Source organism: Physeter macrocephalus, chromosome 9 (assembly GCF_002837175.3).
Source record: "Physeter macrocephalus isolate SW-GA chromosome 9, ASM283717v5, whole genome shotgun sequence".
Taxonomy (NCBI): Eukaryota; Metazoa; Chordata; class Mammalia; order Artiodactyla; family Physeteridae; genus Physeter; species Physeter macrocephalus.
Genome location: NC_041222.1, coordinates 62,949,212 through 62,971,187, shown reverse-complemented (window position 1 = coordinate 62,971,187; position 21,976 = coordinate 62,949,212). Strand labels below are relative to the sequence as shown.

The window sequence follows — 21,976 nt, the reverse complement described above, 5'->3', positions numbered from 1 at the left end:
GGGAACCCAGTTCAGGTGGATGGACATGTGACCCCGGCCTGGTCAAGTAGAACCCTCCCCAACCCACCCAAGGACTCACATGACTCAAGCTGAATCAGAGTCCACCCCATGTTGCTTCCGCCATACCTATGAGCAAAGACACCTTCCCCTCCTTATTTTGAATTGGGTAACTTTCACTTGCATTCAAGAGAGAGACTCAGCATAAAAAAATTATAGCCACCACTTACAAGTCTGATTTAGCAATGTTTAACACCATGCTTATTATTTAAATGCGTATAGCAGTTCCAAAAGAGTGTTTTAGCAATAAGAGTAAGAAAACATGTCTAACTAACTTACTGAGTCAATGAATATCCTCTGGAGACTTCATGGGAAACAGATCAGATTCCACTGTCACCGCTACAGTTTGGTTTTGCTAGCAAAACCTTCCTCATGCCTTAAAACAAAAGTCACATGCACAAAATTCACAGGATTATTTTACTAGAATTTAGTGGGGAGGAGATGATATAATTAGATTTTCACAAAAAAATCTTTAGATTGAACTCTAGCCAAATAAAAGAAAATCCAAGTTCTTGTTTCAGTCTCAAATGGCCTGGGTACTGAAGCAGTGGCCCCTGTCCTGGCATGCACGGTTCAAGCTGTCGGTTGTGTGGCCACCCTTTCATGACCTTCAGCTCTCTGCATCGTCTCAGTAAGCCCAGACACGAATTCTGAAAAATTCCTTCTGTCTGTATGGTTTTCCTCATCCAGCTGAGAATGCTGCTGGCTACTGCAAAACTGTTCACCAACCATACGCTCTGGTCCATACAGCTTTCTTCTTAAACTCTGGGAGAACTCTCAAGGACAGCAGGGTGGCTAAGGGGACAAAAAATAAAGTGCACTGTTGCATTTGGTGGAGTTGCACTTGAAAAAGTCATTTAGATCAAAAAGGTGTCAATAGAACTTGGCTTGTTCTCACTCAGCTAATCTTTAAGAATTCCTATCAAGCCTTAGAATTTTAATGGAAGAAAACGAATAATAAAGGTTGAGGAAAGGTTTTGTTTTTTTTTTAAGTTATTTTGAAACCAGTTAGTGGGAAATTCTGCATAATTAAAACAAAAACTCACTTCTGGGATGCTGGCAATGCTCTTTTTCTTCATCTGGGTGCTGATTACATAGGTGTGTTCCCTTTGTAAAAATCTACTTGTGCACTTTTCTACATGAATATCACTTTTCCACTAAAAAAGTTTAATTGAAAGGTAAACAGGGCTTCCCTGGTGGCGCAGTGGTTAAGAATCCCCCTGCCAATGCAGGGGACACGGGTTTGAGCCCTGGTCCGGGAAGATCCCACATGCCGTGGAGCAACTAAGCCCGTGCGCCACAACTCCTGAGCCCGCGCACCTAGAGCCCCCGTGCTTCCGCAACAAGAAAAGCCACCACAATGAGAAGCCCGCACAGCTCAACGAAGAGTAGCCCCTGCTCACCGCAAGTAGAGAAAACCCGCGCGCAGCAACGAAGACCCAGTGCAGCCAAAATAAATAATTAAAAAAAAAAAAAAAGGTAAAGACAAAAAACCTGATCCTGTAATGAAGTTAGGTTCATGGGCTCAATGGAGCAAGGATGACTGTACTAAACTATATTTGAACACACACCTTAGTTGTCATGGGTCCCTCAGAGATCGATTTAAAGTAGGGAAGTTATGTGTAACCCCTCTAGGTAACTTATTACATATTTTAGAATACTAATGTAAATATATTGAGATTTTAAAAAAATATAATAGTGTGAGGGAATGAGGGTAAGCCAGAGCTACATCATAATTGTGTGTGACTCTAGTAAGCCCTTAAATACACTATCAAGTGAACATGTACTTCTTTGACCCAAATAACTATTTTCCTCATTGGTATCAATTGTTATCTTCATGACCTAAGACAGTATATGTTGGGAACAACCAATGGAATTATAGACCCATGGCCATTAAAAATTAGTCCAAACTCCTCAAGGAAAATAAATGGAGGAAATCCTAGCAGCAAGTCTCTAGGGAATGGTCAAGTGAAAATATGTCAGACCACTGCCCTGATCCTCAGTGAAGTTCTGTGGTTGATCAGAATCACCGTCCTCCACAGGCCCTCCCACCTACTTTGGAGGTAGGGAGAAGGACAAGAACCAACACATTAGATAATTCTCGCTTGTTAGGCAATCAATAGATTATACCATACTTAAAGCAAAATATGGTCAATTATCACAAGAGTAGGCCAGCAGGCAACTTTCCCAAGGTGAGACTTTTCAGTGCAGTAGCTTGCAGCATGTCAGGGGCATCAACAGCAGCCACTGGTAGGATCCAGACCCCCAAGTCTCAAGATGTGGATGACAGTACAAGCTGTCTTGGACCACAGAGCCAATGCCCAGAAGACTTTTCAGATTTGAGTAAAAACATCTACATAATTTTCACAGAAAGATCATCTATATTTGTGGATCCCACAGTCATAGTTTAACAGTCAATAGAGATGTATAAAAAACATGAAAATCATCTAAATGCCTGGAAGCATGGGAAATGGCCAATTCCCTTGGCAAAATACTGTGCAGCCATTAAAAATACTTATGAAGCCAGTGTAAGAATGGGTTAAAATGCTTTTAAACTAATTTTAAAGTAAAAAAGGCAGTATTCAAAGTGTGTATGTACATTTTTCGATTGACTATGATTATAAAAACGTTAACACTCATACGCAGAGGGAGCAAAAACTTAGGGAAAACAATCAGAATTGTCACTGGGCAGAGTGGGATTCTGGATTCTTCTTTGCTTATATTTACTTTGCTGAATTTTCTAAATTTTAAGTCATATTTTATGATTATAATAAAACATTTAAAAACCATTTAAATAAAAACTAAATCTAAAGGCAATGCAACTTTTTTTAACCACTTTCTAATTCAAGAATGCCACACTGGTGACAGCTTCATATTACTTCTCTAAACTGAACAAAGACAAGCCCTTTCAGGAGCCAACATACACCAGGATGCTGTTCTGCAGCACAGACAACACCGGATGGGCATAAAGCACGGAAGTGATACCTTTTAAAAGATCCCTGGACTTTGCTGAGAGGCCTTCTTTAGGGCTTTCCATGATGCTGAATAGCCAGTCAATGAACTAGAGTGAAAATGAAGAATGGTATCAGTAAAAACAATCTCACTATCAGTAAGACATCATTCAAACCCTTGGGCCTGCACATATGAGTATCAGGGCAGTAGTCCCTGGACAGTACCTGCCTGGGCTGGGAGAGTGGAGCGGAGACGGGACCAGGCACAAGAGATGGGAAAGTTGGAAATGGCTCTCATTTAGTTAAATGACCCAGCGAAGTCAAACCTCCTTCCTTTGCTGATTACCCTGGGACTTGCTGTAGCTTTTAAGAGTGGGGTAGGCATGGGCCCAGAGGGCCTCCTGTGTGCCATGAACATTCCGTCTCATCACTCTGAGAGGCCCCAGAGAAGCTAAGAACCTTGCCCAGGTCCACTCCCAATGAATGGCAGAGTCAAGATCTGAACCCATGTGCACCTGGCTTCAAAGCCTCACACTCCTTCACATCATGCTGCCTGCCACCTGGTTCCGTGTGTATCAGGCCTAGGCTCCTAGGTGGGGTGGTAAATGGGGAAACACATCAGATGTAAGCCCCTGTTCCTAAAATATGTTTCTGTGGCTAAGAACAATTTGTGCCCAAATGGATATGAAGCAAAGTTGAAATGCAAGAGAAAAGGCATAAAACAATTTACTAGGTAGACCCAAGCATATCAGCTGCAAATAAATCCTGCAGATGAGGTAGAAACTCATAGTACTCATGAGTTTGACTGATCTCCCAGGTGCAGCCAGAATTGTTTTTGAATTAGGTACCGGATAATTTTGTTGACTGAATGTTGCCAATCTCGACTCATTGAAAAACACATACACTAGTTGTAGGTACTAGGATTTTTAACTTTGGACTAGAAAAAGAAAATATTCCTAATTCCCTGCTTTAATTAAAACTTTTTTCTTTATTTTCTTTTCCTCAATTTTGTTTTATCATATCCTACTGGTAAGTAAATAAATCAGGTACTACAAATATATAATAGATGCAGGATGTCTATACTGTAGTCCAAAATGAACAGGGTGTCCCAGGCCAGAAATAAGGGGATAGGATGCATTTAAATTTATTTTCATTTAAAATGAAAAAGAAAACAGAAAATTTGGGATAATAATACTAATGCTTATCAGTTTAAGAAAACAAAGGCATTTTAATTGAGATGCTCAGTGAAGTTCATGGCTAAACTGGGTCCACAGCTCAGAAATATTTTTAAAGATTAATGTTCAGATTTTAAGAGTAAGCCACACAAAGTTAGCTTTAAGCTTTCAACCTAAAAATCCAGTTTTGATTAAATGGGATTCAAAAATATCTTTCAGTCAACAATTCAAGACAGGTCAGAGCCACGTAATGAGAAATAAAGGATGTACCGTATTTTCATATGCTCTTCACGACAGCTAGTAGCCTGGGGAAACTCAGTATTAAAAACCAAAAGGTACTTCCTATAGTTTGGGTTTTCCTGAGGGCAAAGGTGATGACATTAGGCCTTTACAAATCTCCCCACGGTATCTCACACAGGCCAGAAGCACCTGGAACACGCCTATCGCATGGAATGAGCTGTGGGGAACCTTAAATATGGTAAAAGAGGGATACTCCAGATTCACGTCTCCCTGGAGGATTTCCCGGACGCATCCCCAGACATTGTTGATCACCCCCCTCCCTTGCTCATCACCACTGTATCCTTATCATAACCATCTTGCAACCTTGAACTTGCCTTCCTGTCTGTCCTCTGAAATTCTGAGCTCTCAGAGACTTATTCATCCTTTTATCCCCAGGATCAAGAACACATGTGTCTTCAATAAATGAAGACAAGTATAAGCTTTTCTTTCCACCTCACCCCTAACTGTAAGCAAGTTGTTGCTGTTGTCACTGTTGTTTTTAGTCAGCGGTTACCCTGAGCCTGGGCTAGCCTCAATCTCTGAGGCTTTGCATCTGGCTGAGATTCGAGGCTGACTAGGAAAGCCTGTAGTGTGTGACTCAGGTTTCACTTAACTCCCACCTCAATTCTACAACAGAAACTGCTGAAGAGAAAATGGCCGCCTGCCCTGACAAGCAGGTAGCTGCCAACCTCACCTTCTGGGTCTGTTCCTTCCATGGCTCTTTCTGCAGCAGAAGAGGCATGCTACTGGGAAGGAGAGTGACAGCCTCCTGCACAGTGACCCTGTGCAAGGGACTCCTGCCAAGGAACCTTGATGCTGGCCCAGCTGGACCATTTTCCTGATGCCATGGCAACCAACTGGCACTGAGGCCAAGGAGCAGAGGGGCAGCGTGGTCTGCCCATGCAACCACTGCTGTTGCAAATATCAGCAACAAGAAATCCAAAGCCTACAGTAGAAATAGGAACAAGGTCAGGTCACATGCTTTAACAATGCAAAGTAACACATGTTCACATACACAGCCTCCATCCTGAGGCGATGTTATCTTCCCCTTCACTCAAACCTTCCACCTGCCCCACCCCTACCCCAGAAGAGGGACTGGACCGAACAGCAAACTATTTCCATGCTTAATGAAGAGACATTTTGGGGTTTCAGCAGGTTTGAAGGATCCTCTTTTGTGGGGACAGAAGGCCCAATAGTTTCATTATTAGTGTTCTAACATTTCAAGAGAAACATAATTTATTTAACACCTAATCATACTGAGATCCAAACATTCCTCTGTTTTGGTGTTTTCAAAGAGATTTAAAAATTAAGAGAGATACAGACAGGGATATTTAGGTTTATTATTATGTGGCCAAAACTGATTTTCAAAAATATGTATAGTGTATTCTGTTTTTAAACAGAAACAACAAATGACTCTCCACATGCATTAAAAAAAATCTGTTTAGAATCCATGCATTTAGATTTTATAGACTAATCTAGACACTTGTAGAAATGGTGGTAACAAGGGCTACCTCTGAGTTACTGTGCTACTGTGATTTAAATTATTCTTTCTGTTTATCTGTATTTTCTAAGTTTCAAAAGATTTTGTAAGAAAGCAGAGAAGGTTAATACAAACTGGAAATCAGAAGAAAAAGAGGAAAGACTATGCTAACTCAAAAAAAAAATTTAAAAAGTACCCCTCAATCTCTTAAAATGCCTAATCTCACTAATGAAAATTTCAAAAAGACACACAACTCTGCAGAAGAGCTGGGCAGAATATCAAACAACATCCCAGGTTATGCATATTTTGCTCACACAGCAAACAGGAGACCCATGAAACATGGCTATGGAAAAATACTAAAAAAAAATGCACATTGGGCAGCTGAGTCAAGAAAATGAGGAGAGTAGGAAAGTGCTGTCCTTCATTTTTTAATCTTTTTTTGTTTTACTCACCCAGTACTAGTGGTGGTTAACCTTTTTTGGGTCATAGGTCATTTTGCAGGTGGGGTGAAAATTTCCCTGCAATATGTGCATGTTAAGTATTGGCACAAACACAGATTACTTGCATACACTTCAGGAACCCCTTCAAACCAGGTGTTTGAAGCCATGCTCTGGGCCAGTGCGGAGGCCAGAGCCCTGTACCCCAGTCTTTGTGGGGTCCAGCCCAAGTCCACAGGATCCCAGTTTCCCCCTCCAACTAGAATCCTTTGTGTACTGCCTGTCAAGGAACGTGTTCTGTTGAAAATATTTTTCAAAGGGCAGCCATGGGCATCTCCTAAAGCCTGGTAAGAACATCCGTTTCCTTGTGACGTCAGATAATTGTCATCCTTGTTTCCCAAAAATAAAAGGAAGGAAGGAAAGAAAGCTGCAAGCAGCAACATGTTCCTCTTTTGGAAGAGTAAATATCCTCTATATTTTAAGGAAGCCACAAATGACTCCTCTACATTGTACCTCGTTAAGAGCCATGTTCTGAACAGACGCTGACTGGTAAGCAACATTTCTGATAAAACCCATCAGTTCCAAGAGCCACTCCATTCTCTTCAACACGCCTGAAACAAAAGGATATTTCTTACCAGACCATGGTTTTCCTTTGCAATGTAAAACAGATCAGCGATTACCATCATAACTAAAGCAGAACAACCACCGAGGACTCTGTGCGACAGTTTCAATTCCTTTTCTGGTACCTGAGACTTGTGCTCACCCGTGAGAGAGTTTTTGATACTATTCACATCAGATGACCATATTTTGGTCTTTATTTTTAAAAGCTAATTTCTTCAAATCTGTGATAAAATGGTGAAATGCATTTATTGGAGTTGCTCAACATGAAACACACTAGGAGAAGCTGGGCATGCCAACTAGTTAGTAGCGTTAAATCTTTGATAACTAGTTGTTTTTATAGTCCTCCCTTGCTTAAATATTCCCAATTTATGCAAAAATAATAGAATACCTATCCTAAAGACATTAAAAACAAACAAAAACATAACCCAGCTATTACAGGCTAACTGGAGAACAAACATCAACATAAATATTAATTTTTCCTTTAAAAAAATGAGGATTTTCAGCACAGCAGAGACTACTTGGAAACGTCTTAAAATTTAGTGCATGAGAGGAAAATGGGAACTAAATTTGAAGGCCAGCTAGTTAGGACCAAAGGCAATATCAAATTTGTTTCCTTCATGTATCTTCATGCTTAATAGGGAATACCTGCTAGTTTTCTGCCTGATAAATACACTTTTGAGTTAGAGTAAAGAATTTCATTTCTCATCACAGGTTCACTTTTCACTGGGCTGGCGCTACTGTGGACATGAGACAACTCTCTCAGTTGCCAAAGAGGAGGATGAATCAAAATTTCCTACACAGTCTTGCAAAGAGTATTACAATTAATTGTATTTGTCAGTTTTCTCTCAAAGCCTTCAAGTTACAAGAGATGGGGATGATGGGTCACAAGGGCTTCCCAGCCACATCTGATCTGCTGAAGCCAGATGCCTTCAGGACCTGAATGTAGACTTGAGAAATTATAAGCATATGACCAAAGGCATGGAGGAGAAATGAGGGAGCTCCCTCTTTAGATGATTATTAAATTATAAATGTCTAAAATGGTCTAAAAGTTGCACCATTCATTAGCAGAGCTTCAGGCCTGCAGCTTCTGGCTTGAGGATGTAGTAAGGGTGTCCAGATTTTATTCTTCTCACCCCTGAGAAGTTCTTCTATAGAATAACTAATTTGTTGTTGCTGCTTTCTTTTTCTCTTTGTAAAATGACCACCCAAAAGCTGTTTTCATGAAAACATCAGGGAGAATCAATCAGCATCCATCTGCTTGAGAAAGGAAGCAGGCAGAATCAACCTGATAAACTTGTTTATGTCTCTGAGGGCCTGGAGGGCCAAAGACAAGATAAAAGTCACCAGTAGAATTCATTCCCACCTCCAAAGAGTTGATGTTGTGAGCTGTAATTGCTCATTTCTTTCCAAGGTGCTACTCATTTGGGGTAACAAGGCCTCACCTGTGTCAAGAAGCACTAAACTAGTTAAGTTGAGGAAACAATTACAACCTAAAAGATGGTAGGTACATCTTTCTGTTCCTGATGTTCGCCTCCAGGTGGACTTACCGGTGTTGGCGTGGCTCACAATCCGTGCCTGGTATAAGCTGTGCAGTATCATCCAGGCCAATGTGTCTTTTTCATGGTGCCGAATAGCAACACTGAGCACATCTGTCAGGCCCATCAAGGGGAATCGTCCTTGAGAGACCAAGTATAGTCTGACAAAGGCAGCCTTTTCTAGGCTGTTCTGCAAAAAAAGCAAATTGTTCAGTTACTATTAAATTAACTGAAATTGTTATAGAACCTCAGGGCAAGGGCAAAGAGAAAGGGTGAGTATGAAGTTGATTACCGTTCCAAATGCTAAAACTGTTAGTTTCCTGCACTGTGTGACCTACCTGCCGGCGTACTATATTAAAATGTACCTACAGACAGATGGTTGTAATGTCACCTCCTGTTTTCTCATAAAAACCATAAATGATTTCAGGGTTTAATTGGTGAGGATATTTAGTAAAGATACACAAATAATGATAACTAATAAATACAGTACTTATTATGTGCCAGGCACCATTCTAAGCACTTAACCTGTGTTAATTTGGCACTTCACAAAGTGTGGTACACAGACCTATGGGGCACCCCAAGACCCTTTTAGAGGGTCTGTGAGGTCAAACTCTATTCATAATAAGACCCCAAACTGTAGTAATGTTCATTGTATTTTTCACTGACACTTGCAATTTTTTAAAAAGCTAGTTTCATTTAAAATATCCTTTAAACAATAAAAATTACTAGTCTTGTTAAACCTCTGCCCTTGAGTACATCTTTGTAATATTCTGTATGACCAAATGGGAAGTACGCATAAAAGACTTGTGCTGCATCCCCAAGTGTGATGGTCATCTCAAGGAGAAAGTTGTGAGAGTGAGTTGTGAGCTGAAATAGCTACTCTTCTCATGGAATGCCATTTAGTTGAAAAGAATAATTGATGGACAAACTATGGTTATGAAAACTGAGTATTTGATTATTTTTTTAAAGTGAAGAAAGTAAGACTGTTACTTCAAGGGAAAATACTTGACAGTATTTATTGCCAATGATAAAATGTGAGCTTTTAAGTGAAAATTAGATTTTTGGAAAATCTGTATCTGCTACTATGACTTTAGTAGCAGATACGTAAAAAGACTTTTCTGATGAAGTTGCTGGTGATACTGACAAATGTGATGTTTTGATATTTTATAATGAAATGTACCAACATTTGGAAGATTTTCAAAATTCAGTGACTCAGTATTTTCCAAATGACCAATATATCTTACAAATCTTGCAATAATATCTTACAAAATCATGCATTGGTAAAAGACCCAGAGTGCAGTGGACTTTAATGTAACAGAGTATGTGAAGTTCACTGATATGGTTTCAGATTCCACATTTCAACTAACCTATAAGAAACCAACACTTGCTGAGTTTTGGTACAGTATCAAAGAAAGACATCCCCAATTATCAGAAAAGACTGTTAACACACTCTTCCCCATTCCACCTACATATCTGTGTGAGGCTGGATTTTCTTCACATACTTCACCCAAACAACATCACAACAGATTGAATGAAGCAGCAGCTGTGAGAATCCAGCTGTCTTCTAGTAAGCCAGACAATAAAGAGACTTACAAAAATGTAAAACAATGCCACTTTCTCACTAATTTGTTTTTCAGAAAATAGCTTTTTCTTACATATGTTAAGATGCAATGGGTTTATTATTATTACTTTTAAGTAAATATTTTTAAATTTTTCTAGTTTTAATTTCTAACATGGTAAATATTGACAGATATAACCCACATAAATAAAAGCTCTTTGGAGTCCTCAATAGTTTTTAAGACACTAACGTAGTCCCAAGACCAAAAAGTTTGAGGACCACTGAATTACGCATTTAATTCTAACACTGAGCAATAGATTACTATTATCATCCCTCCTTTAGAGATGAGGAGACTGAAGCACAGAAGTTAGGCCACTTGCTTACTGCCACACAGAGTAAGAGCTGAAACCCAAGGAGTCTGAGCTCTTCACCTGTACCTTCTTCTTACCTGTGTTCTTTCTAGAAATGAATAGAAAACATAGGGCTCAGTGGAACACATTAACTCTTTTGGGGACACCAGAAGAGGATTTAGAATGTTCTAGTGACAGTCTTCTGAATGGCACTTTAGAAACCCAAGTGAATAACACAGCAACTTTTAGCTCTAGGTACCCCAAAGTAAATTATATTAACTACTTCGAACAATGTAACATGAATATAACAAGTTGTAATAAATTACATGAACGTAATAATTATGATAATAAGTTATTACTAAGTACTTGCCTTGGGTCAGGCACTTTCCCAACAACTTAACATGGATTAAGCCATTTAACTCTCAAAACAACCCTAATAGGTAGGCGCTATTATCTCCCTTTTATAGATCAGGAAACCGAGGCAGAGAGAGGTTATGACACTTCACCAATGTCATGTTGCAAGTAAATGAGAGACTGGCTTTCATACCAGGGCAGTGAGGCTCCAGAGTCCACTCTCTCAAGCATTTCCTTATACTGCTTATCCTTGCTTAAAACAAACTAATCTCCAAAACGCCAATATTCCAAATATTCTAACAGTGCTTCTCAAACCTTAGGATGAACCACAATCACCGGGAGGGACTGTTAAAACACACACCACTGGGCCTCCCTCCAGGGTTTCTGATTGAGTAGGTCTGGAGTGAGGCTCCAGAATTTTCATTTCTCATCACTTGCCAGGCTGATGTTGTGGGTCCGTCAGCCACAGTTTGAGCAGCACAGCTACACAACACAGAGGATTCAAGGGTTCAACTTAACAGGCCAACCTGCCATATAGTGAAATAAATGATAAGATGACCACCCACGATGTGAGGGCTCACAGTCTTCTAGACCTTTGGTATTACCTGGTATGCAGGGATGCCATTTGAATAAGTAGGTCCCAATGGGATGTACTTATTCTAAAAAATTATTCATTTTTAATCTGCAGTTCAAATTTAACAAGGTATCTTGTATTATATTCTAAATCTGGCAACTTTACTCTTATGCTGCTTTTTGCTTATTCATCCTTTGATCTGGTATGGGTCTGAGAGGTACTTGTTAATTATCTTGTGTCAGTGATAATAGTGTTTGTTTTTCAATCAGCCACCTTTCTTCATTCCAAAAGGATAAGTATCAGGTGAAGGAAAATAAATGTGCCTACCATGCACCAGAAGGTTCTTTGGTCAGAATATTTCCATTCTTGTGGATTTTGTATTGAAGATGTCCTGTACTTATTTTTGCTCATCATTAACACTAAAATGTTCTTGACAAAGTGGGATTAATTAGGTTAAAAAGTTATTCATTCATCTATCCATTTATATACTACTACATATCCAACCATACTAGGCTGGACATGAGACCCCACAGTGAAAAAGATAGTTTCCTGAAATTAGCCAGTAACAAACAAATATGAAGCAAAGCTAGCTTCAGCCAAAAGGATACTATAATCATCTCAATTGTAATTTCCACCTCAATAATAAAAAACCACATAGATATGTTATTACCTCAGTAATCTGGGCAACCCGATTGGCTTCATCGTCTGTCATTTCCGAGAGGCATTTTGCTACACTGATATACAGCTCTAGGTCATTTCTCTGGTAAAGAAAAATCCAAAGCATGTCAAAATACAGTGTAAAATAACATATATTCTCAATTTTCTAACAGAATCATTAGATTTGCTTATCTCCACGAACAGCAGATGATGAGATTTTAATTTTAACCAAGCCAAAACTCGTGGCCAATTTTTATCATTTAAAAACCATCTTTCCTGTTATTGCGTGTATTTTGTTTGACTGTACTTTTTTCTCATCAGAACCCATCATTCCGAATGGATTTTTAACTTCTTTGTACAACTACATTTCAGAAGTCTGTTGGGGGAGAGGCAAGGCTAGTATTAAGTCACTTGATGTAAATAGTGGGTCGGACAATACGCCCAAGGACCCCCCAGGTGTAAAGTATAAGGGTTTCTTTTTTTTTATTTTTAAAATTTATTTATTTATGGCTCCGTTGGGTCTTTCTTGCTGCGCCAGGGCTTCCTCTAGTTGCAGGGAGCGGGGGCTGCTCTTCATTGCAGTGGCTTCTCTTGTTGCAGAGCATGGGCTCTAGGCGCGTGGGCTTCAGTAGTTGTGGCTCACGGGCTCCAGAGCGCGGGCTCAGTGGTTGTGGCATAAGGGCTTAGTTGCTCCACGGCATGTGGGATCTTCCTGGACCAGAGCTTGAACCCATGTGCCCTGCCTTGGCAGGCAGATTCTTAACCACTGCGCCACCAGGGAAGCCCAAGTGTAAGGATTTCTGAATGTGCTCATCTTCTACAGGCATTTGGTAAAAGGCCTAAGAGCAAACTTCCTGGTGCCGCACTGGTTAACCTGCTTCTGAGTGTGCTCAAAACTTTGGTTCTAAATATTCAACCTCAATTTAGATCTTGGAAGCAAACATTCTTAGTGAAGAATGTGGTTATTTCTTGCTAGCCTTCCCACCACATTCTTAAAACATATACCTCCCTACTTTGCCAAAAGGCTTTAAAAAATCCCAAACATAAATTGTCAGGAATGTAAATATTTTTGTTCCTCACCCGAATCTTATTTGGCAGAAGGTCAAAAATTTTCCCAGTAGCTTTGCTGAGCAGACTCCAGAGGTGGTAGGCAGGGCTGGGCTGTTTCATGGCCTGGCTCAGACCCTGTAAGGCACTCGGGCATAACTCAGGTTTGGAGAGTGGGGAAGCTGCTTTAAAAACTGGCACCATTAAGCTTTCAACAAAACCTACGATCTGTTCATCAGAGACATGTTTTATCCACGAAGGCACAGATAGCAGGAGGTATTTCTTGATATTCAGCTGAAAGCAAAACAGAAGAGGTCAGATGTAAACAGGCAAGTCTGGGTTTGTAATGCTCAAAACCTCTACATCATCACCGTGTTTGAAAGTTAAAAGGTTCAGGTGAAAGATAAAAAGATCAGGTTGTTTCCTAGACCCTCATTTCCCCACAGCTTCATGGTCCAATGGACCACCGATGCATGTAATTTTAGCGGCTGCGGTGACTTCTGATCCAGGGTGACTCGTGTGGATATATGGTATCTGCCAATCCATCTGTGAACTACTCAGCTTAAACCTTGGATCTCTTCAGCGAGGGGAATAAAATGTTACTTCTAAAAGAACATGACAGTTGCTATTCAGTCTTAAAAGGTCACATTCTCCCGGAAGAAAAGCTCCTGAAGATGAAGGCTCAACTGCTGGAAATCAACTAAACAGAATATCTAATATTATTCATTTCTTCTTCTGAGGAAGAATAAAGAATTAATGAGGGGAACTGGCATTCTGGGGCCATTTCTGAGCAAAGAAGAACCATGCTGTGGAACTGACCACAGCATCTTAGAGTTCAGGAGAGCTAAGAAGGGGTATAGTTAATGATAGCTGTGAGCCACAGACTTTGAGAAAGCAGGCTTCAAAAATTCTTAGAAACATTAAGTATGATACTAAAGGAGTAGCAAGTCTAAAAGTGCTTTAAAAAATAAAATCTGACAAAAACCAGTAAATTTCAAAAAAAGATCAATGTAGCTTCATGAGTTACAGAAGATTTCACGTTAAAAAACATGCCATTTCAGATCATTTTTTAAATGAGCAGGTACATAATTTAAAAAATGAATTTACAAACTTAATTTGTTAATTAACAAAGATAATAAGAAAGGTTCCTAATCAAGGACAAATGCCAAAAAAAAAAAATAGGACAGATCTAAAAGAAATGGAAGGATAACTAAAACCTAGAAAAATGTCTGAGATTAAAAAAAACAGGCTGTTAGAATTATAGATGATTCAAAAGGAAGGAAGCATTAACAGAACAGTGTTCAAGACACAGGCTTTTGAGTCAGCCGGACTCTTCCATTTATTTGCTATGTAAACTTTGCTTAACCTCCATTTGCCTCAGTTTATCAACCTATAAAATGGAAATAAAATCTACTCAGAAGTGAAATAAGCCAGACACAAAAGATATTACTGTACAATTCCATTCTAAAGAATTTCTAAAGTTTATATGAAATTTAAATTTATATGAAAGTTCTTTAAAAAAGGAAAAATTATAGAGACGAAAAGAACAGTGGTAGCCTGAGTCTGAGATTGGGAGTGGGGATTAACTATAAGTAGGCACGATGGAACTTTTTGGGGTGATGGAAATATTATTGGTGATGGATGAAAATATATAAATGTACTAAGACTCATCAAATTATAAACTTAAAATAGCCATATTTTATGTAATATAAATTATAACTCAATAGAGCTGTAAAAAAAAAAATTGGCCTGTCAGGGTTGAAGAGAGATTAAATATGATGTCTGAAAGTACTCATTGAGTGCTTACCAATAGCAGGTACGTAACAAGTGCTCATTAAGTGGTAGCTAAATGGGAGCTGTTTGGAGCAGACAGGTAATAACAGCTGATGGAAAGGATGCAGACCTCAGTAACACTGACCTTCAATTAAAAAGAATCAGGAGATGTAGGAAAGCTTAAAAAAAAGAAGTACAGAGTAGAGACTAAAGCCAAAAGACTGAGGAAATAATAAGAGGGTTTTGCACTATCCTCAAAGAATTAAAGCCTCCTAGAATAGAAGAATAACAAAGAGGAGATCATTTAGCTTATAATTAATTGGTAAACCTCTAACGAATCATGGAATGTGGTTTTTTTTTTTTTTGGTCCTACCTTGAAATGTACGCAAAATTATACATCTTTACTAATTTCACATCTTTAAATAATCTCACCCTATTCTTCCTACCTACCCTTAGTCTATACCCTGGAAGGTGCTGTCCCCCTCTATCATAAATACCAGGCTAGATCACTTCTCCCTCAGCACTTTACTCAAGCTGAACACCATCGGCAGAGATGTTCTACTCTCTCCACATACACCTTCCCACTTACATCCCCTTGTGTCTCTAACTTGATGCCTAATGAAATCCTACCAAGCCTTCAAGGCTCGCCTTAATTGCTGCCTTTCTGTGAAAGGGAGGGATCATTTATCCAGTGCATGTGGATTTGCCTTTCTTTTAATACCCGCTGAAACGACTGCATATCATATAAACAAACCCAGGTTCCAATAACTCTACAACTTTCTACCTGTATGGTCTTGAGAAAGGAATTTTAATATCTCTGATCATCACTGTCCCTTTTTCTTGTAATAAATGGTAGCTGAAAGCATGAATGGTGATGGCTATGGCAGAGTTCTGTGTCCCACAATTTTCCAATTTGCTGTCCAGCTAAAAGAAATGGAAGGATAACTAAATGCTGTCAAGCCCTCACTCTTTGTGAAATCCCATTTGTCCACTCGACTTTGAGCTCACACACAAATGAAAGTTGATCTCCCCCAAAAGAACCATATCCTCCTGTTGCTCAACATCCTTAATTACTACATACACTCAGACCATGGATCAGTGGCGGCATCACCCATATTCCCAACAGTGCAGCTACATTCTGGGATGACTGAGCCTGGGTCACCATAATTTCAAGACACAGTTGCTGAATCTCTTCACCTGAAAGAGAAGAAAGGAAAAAAATATCTGTAATATAGCTGCTTCTCTTAACTCATATTCAGGCTTCAATGTCTCAAATCAGACATCTAAAGGTAAAAGAACTTGTGTGTGATGTCTAAAGGTAATGGAACTTCAGCAAACCATAAGGTATTTCAAGAGACGTTTTTAGTTACGAAGCAAAAGAACGTACCCACTGTATCAGAGGCCTGAGTCTTGGAACTGGTAAGGATCTTGAAATAGCTCAGGAAAGTTCTCTTATGATGTCTAGACAAACCTAAACACTCAAATACTATTAAAAATTTGAGAAAATTCTAGCTAAAAATCTCGTTTCTGTTTTTCTCTCTTCTCCATCTTACATTCAGCACATAGACAAATCTGGAAGGACTTAGAGATGTATCCATGTTCTCTTCATGACCCAGTCTTTTTAAGCCTGATCCCAGTCGGCAGATGCATCTTCCCAACCAGACCTTTTCTTCTTTTTACTAAGGAGTTTTACTAAAACACCAACGTCTTCAACATAGCACACAAAAGCAGGGGAGGGGCAGGGGAACATATTTTTCTGGAAACATAGTATGGTGAGAGCATATCTTATACAGGATTACGTTCAAATGAAAGCATTCAAATGAAAATTGTGTTCAGTCAAAATAATCTTTGATTATCCCTTAAACTGTACATAAATTATAGTATACAAATCTTTTTGTATATCATATGTAAGTAAGCACCTACTGTAAAAGAGCACTCATGGCAAATACACATATACAATTTATAACACTGTTAAAGTTGTTCTCTCTTTTTTTTTTGGAGGTGGGGGACAAATACATGCAGCTAAATCTGCCTATGCTGATACTCTAACTCCATAATAGAGGTTGCTGTGGACAAACTGAGGTGTGCATTCCCTTCGCGTCTCACCACAATGTACCTGTGGTAAACAGAATAATGGCCCCCAAAGATGCCTATAGCTAATCCCCGGAACTTATGAATACGTTCTCTTGTATGGCAAAGGAACTTTGCAGATGTGATTAAGGTTAAAGACCTTGAGATAAGGAGATTATTCTCAATTATTCAAATAGACCCATTAATCACATGAATCCTTAAATATGGAAAACCTTTCCTGTCTTCAGAGAACCAGAAAGATGACAGCATGAGAGGTCTTCAGCCCTCTGTTGTTTGCTTTGAAGATGGAGAAAGGGGGCCACAAGCCAAGGAGTATGGGCATCCTCTAGAAGCTGGAAAAGGAAGGGGAATGGATTCTCCCTGTCTTAGTCTGTTTGGACTGTTATAACAGAACACTACAGACTGGGTAGTTTATAAACAACAGGAATTTATTTCTCACAGTTCTGATGGCTGGAAGTCCAAGACCAGGGTGCCAACATGGTTGGGTTCCAGTGAAACCATTTTCTAGGTTGCAGACTGCTGATTTCTTGCTGTGTCCTCACATTGTGGAAGGGACTGGGGAGCTCTGTGGGGCCTCTTTTATAAGGGCATTAATCCCATTCATGAGGGCTCCACCCTCATTACCTAATCACCCGCAAAGGCCCCACCCTCTAATACCATCACATAGAGGTTTAGGTTCTCAACATATGAATTTTCAGGGAACACAAACATTCAGGCCACATCACTCCCCTGGGCAACTAGGAAGGAATGCTGTTCTGCTGATATCTTGATCTTAGCCCAGTGAGAACCATGTTGGACTTCTGACCTACAGAACTATAAGATAATAAATTTGTGTTGTTTCAAGCCACTAAGTCTGTGGTAGTTTGTTACAGCAGTAATAGAAAACATCCCATAGGGCATTTCCTTGAAACCTGGAGTTCTGAAAATGCAGCTTGCTAACCATCAAACCAGGCTTTCTGGGACCTGCACCACACACCCAGCGACATGCACCATCTCAGTCGAGTATTGTTCTGATGAGTGCATCTGGTCTGTGTCTTCAAACCTCCTCCCCCTCCCCCTCAGCTATTTAGAAAGTGACTCAATGAAAGTAACCCAGCTGTCCCATCCAAGAAGACAAACCTCAAGTACCCAGACGTCCATCCCGTCACTACCAATTGTGACACACAATCTTCTATTCAGGTCACATCCTAAAAGCAGAGTCTGAAGACCTAAAAACATGATATTTACCAAAGTTTAGCCTCATAAGTGGAGAGAGGAGTGCAGCCCAGTTCACAGGAGGATACTGGTAGCTTTCTCCAACAGTTGCTATGGGTTTCATCACAACTTTGAGAAGGGAAGGAGGCACAGATTCAGGACCTGCAACAGAAAGGAAAAAAATAATAGAACACCTCAATAGCATCATGAAACTGGAACATGCCAACTTTCCCTCCTTTCTACTAGTTTCAAAGCATTTGATATCACAGCTTCAATTGTGTTCAGCCTTTCAGTTCTCTGCCCTTAAAGTCAACTCCATTTGCTAGAAACTTTGCTCCCTCTCTTCTTCTCTCTCTTATTTGTCTCCAGTCTTTCCCTCTTGTCTGGATACGAATATTCCACATTGCTACTTAACTCTCTTCCATGCTCTCTCATGTCTTTTTTTTTTTTTTCCAGTACGCAGGCCTCTCGCTGTTGTGGCCTCTCCCGTTGCGGAGCACAGGCTCCAGACGCGCAGGCTCAGCGGCCATGGCTCACCGGGCCCAGCCGCTTTGTGGCATGTGGGATCTTCCCAGACCGGGGCACAAACCTGCGTCCCCTGCGTCGGCAGGCAGACTCTCAACCACTGCGCCACCAGGGAAGCCCTCTCTCATGTCTTTTCATCGAGCTTCCTACAAAGAGTAACTTTACATTATTGCCTTATTGCTCACTCACTCCTTAATCCACTTCTAGAAGAGGAGACAATTACTACCACTCAGGTCCATCTCCTTCTCAGGAGAATTGTTTACCTTCAGTCCCTGGGGCTCTAAGTGGTACATTCTGTCCCATGTGATCCCTGCTTCTTCTTCTCAGCCTGTGCCATGGCTGACTGCTCCACAGGTGAGCACCGGATGTAACAGCTAATCCACAGGTTAACCAGCTATCTGTGACATAGCACCACGTTCTTTTCATTTTTTTTTCAGGTGGGAGGTAATTTGAAATTGAAAAAATGAGACACTCTAGCAGTTCTGAGTGCAGCCGTAAGGTGAAGCCAGGGTTGGAGTAGCCATTGAGGGCCATATAGAAGTGAAGTTACAAGGAGGTCAGAAATGATGTATGAAAAAGTAGCAGACCAAGAAGGAGAAGTAACTGCAGCAGCAGGATCAACATAAGCAGCAGAAGGGAAATCAGCATTAGCAGAAAGAGAAGCAGAATCAGCAAAAGGAAACGCATCAGCAGGAAAAGGAAAAGCAGGGGTGGAATCAGCAGATAAAGCAGCAGCAGACACCTAAACAGGGGAAAGCAGAGATGGGGGAAGAGTCAGCAAAAGGAAAAACAGCTGCAGAAAGGAGAAGCACAGGAAAAGGGGAAACACAGGAAAAAGGAGAAGCACAGGAAAAAAAGGAGAAGCAAAGGCAGAATCAGCAGACTCTGAAAAGCAGGGAAGCAGAAGCGGGGGCAGAGTCAGCAAAAGGAAAAACAGCTGCAGAAAGGAGAAGCATGGGAAAAGGAGAAGCAGGGAAAGAAAAATCAGAATCAGCAGACCCTGAAAAGTGGGGAAGCAGAAGGAAAAATAGCTGCAGAAAGGAGAAGCATGGGAGAAGGAGAAGCACAGGAAAAAAGGAGAAGCAGAAGCAGAAAAAGCAGCTGACCTGGAGACCCTGAAAAGTGCAGAAGCAGAAGTAGGGGCAGAGTCAGCAAAAGAAAAAACAGCTGCAGAAATAAGAAGCATGGAAAAAGGAGAAGCACAGGGGAAAGGAGAAGCAGAGTCAGAAAAAGTAGTAGAAAAGTAGAAGAATCAGCAGATGCTGAAAACAGGGAAGGAAAAGTAAGTGGAGAGTTAGCAAAAGGAAAAACAGCTGCAGAAAGGAGAAGCACGGGAAAAGGAGAAGCAGAGGCAGAAAAAGCAGCAGAATCTGCAGACCCTGAAAAGTGGGGAAGCAGGAGCGGGGGCAGGGTCAGCAAAAGGAAAAATAGCCACAGAAAGGAGAAGCAGAGGCAGAAAAATTAACAGAATCAGCAGACTCTGAAAAAGGGAGAAGCAGAGGGAGGTCAGAGTCAGCAAAAGGAAAAACAGCTACAAAAAGGAGAAGCATAGGAAAAAGGAGAAGCACATGCAGAGTGAGAAAGAAAAGTAGAACAATTAGTAGAAGTTGAAAAACCGGGAGAAGCAGAAGCATAGTCAATAAAAGGTCAAACAGTCAAGAAAGGAGAAGCATAGGGAAAGGGAAAAGGAGAAACATATAAAAATGAGCAAAGAGTTTGAAGACATTTTCCCAAAGATGGTACACAAATGGCAACAAAGATATGAAAAGATGTTCAACATTACTGATCATCAGAGAAATGCAAATCAAAACCACAATAAGGGCTTCCCTGGTGGCACAGTGGTTGAGCATCCGCCTGCCGATGCAGGGGACAAGGGTTCATGCCCCGGTCCGGGAAGATCCCACATGCCACAGAGCGGCTAGGCCCGTGAGCCATGGCCGCTAAGCCTGCGCGTCCGGAGCCTGTGCTCCACAATGGGAGAGGCCACAACAGTGAAAGGCCCGTGTACTGCAAAAAAAAAAGAAAACAAAACCACAATAAGATATCACCTCATAGCCATTAGGATGGCTACTATTTAAAAAAAAAAAAAAAAAGAAAAAAATAAGTGTTGGTGAGGATTTAGAGAAATTGGAACCCTTGTGAACTTCTGGTGGGATTATAAAATAGAAGAACTGTTATGGAAAACAATATGATGACTCCTCAAAAAATTAAAAATAGACCTACCTTATGACCTAGCAATCCCACTTCCAAAAGAACTGAAAGTAGAGTTTCGATGAGATGTTTGCATGCCCATGTGTTTTTTTTTGTTTTTTTTTGTTTTTTTTTTGCAGTACGCAGGCCGCTCACTGTTGTGGCCTCTCCCGTTGCGGAGCACAGGCTCCGGACGCGCAGGCTCAGTGGCCATGGCTCACAGGCCTAGCCACTCCGCGGCATGTGGAATCTTCCCAGACCGGGGCACGAACCCGTTTCCCCTGCATCGGCAGGCGGACTCTCAACCACTGCGCCACCAGGGAAGCCCCTGCATGCCCATGTTTGTAATAGTACTGGTTTTTTTTTTGACAGTAAAACAGTTACTTTATGTATTATTTTTTTTTGTTTTCAAAATTATATAATAATTTATTCACATAGTTCAAAAAGCAGAAAAATCATTATTTTTTAGGCAAATGCAGCATATTGTACCTCTCCACTCTACTACACCTTATTTTTCTCACTTATTGATGTGTCTTAGAGTCCTTCCCTATTAATACCTTTTTTTTTATACAGCAGGTTATTATTAGTCATCAATTTAATACACATCAGTGTATACACGTCAATCCCAATCACCCAATTCATCCCACCACCACCCCCACCCCTCCGCCACTTTCCCCCCTTGGTGTCCATATGTTTGTTCTCTACATCTGTGTTTCAATTTCTGCCCTGCAAACTGGTTCATCTGTACCTTTTTCTAGGTTCCACATATATGTGTTAATATACGATATTTGTTTTTCTCTTTCTGACTTACTTCACTCTGTATGACAGTCTCTAAATCCATCCATGTCTCAACAACTGACCCAATTTTGTTCCTTTTTATGGCTGAGTAATATTCCATTGTATATATGTACCACAACTTCTTTATCCATTCGTCTGTCGATCGGCATTTAGGTTGCTTCCATGACCTGGCTATTGTAAATAGTGCTGCAATGAACATTGGGGTGCATGTGTCTTTTTGAATTGTGGTTTTCTCTGGGTATATGCCCAGTACTGGGATTGCTGGGCCATATGGTAATTCTATTTTTAGTTTTTTAAGGAACCTCCATACTGTTCTCCATAGTGGCTGTT

At 40.4% G+C, this 21,976-nt stretch overlaps 1 protein-coding gene across 5 annotated transcripts in view; it reads right to left on the bottom strand.

Moving 5' to 3' along the window:
- Positions 1-460: 460 nt before the first annotated feature.
- FOCAD (focadhesin) overlaps positions 461-21,976 on the bottom strand; it is a 319,213-nt gene continuing 297,697 nt past the window's right edge. For 3 of the 5 annotated variants that reach the window (XM_024126842.3, XM_028494026.2, XM_024126841.3), the window contains 8 exons: positions 18,167-18,295; positions 15,930-16,045; positions 13,109-13,369; positions 12,042-12,131; positions 8,548-8,725; positions 6,893-6,990; positions 5,157-5,408; positions 2,889-3,118 (listed from right to left, as the gene is read on the bottom strand). In XM_024126842.3, coding sequence (XP_023982610.1) covers positions 2,966-3,118; positions 5,157-5,408; positions 6,893-6,990; positions 8,548-8,725; positions 12,042-12,131; positions 13,109-13,369; positions 15,930-16,045; positions 18,167-18,295 — 1,277 coding nt within the window. In that variant the 3' untranslated portion in view covers positions 2,889-2,965. Of the gene's footprint in view, positions 853-2,888; positions 3,119-5,156; positions 5,409-6,892; positions 6,991-8,547; positions 8,726-12,041; positions 12,132-13,108; positions 13,370-14,882; positions 14,994-15,929; positions 16,046-18,166; positions 18,296-21,976 lie in introns of those variants that run through there. The other 2 variants (XM_024126840.3, XM_028494027.2) reach the window with 2 other exon arrangements.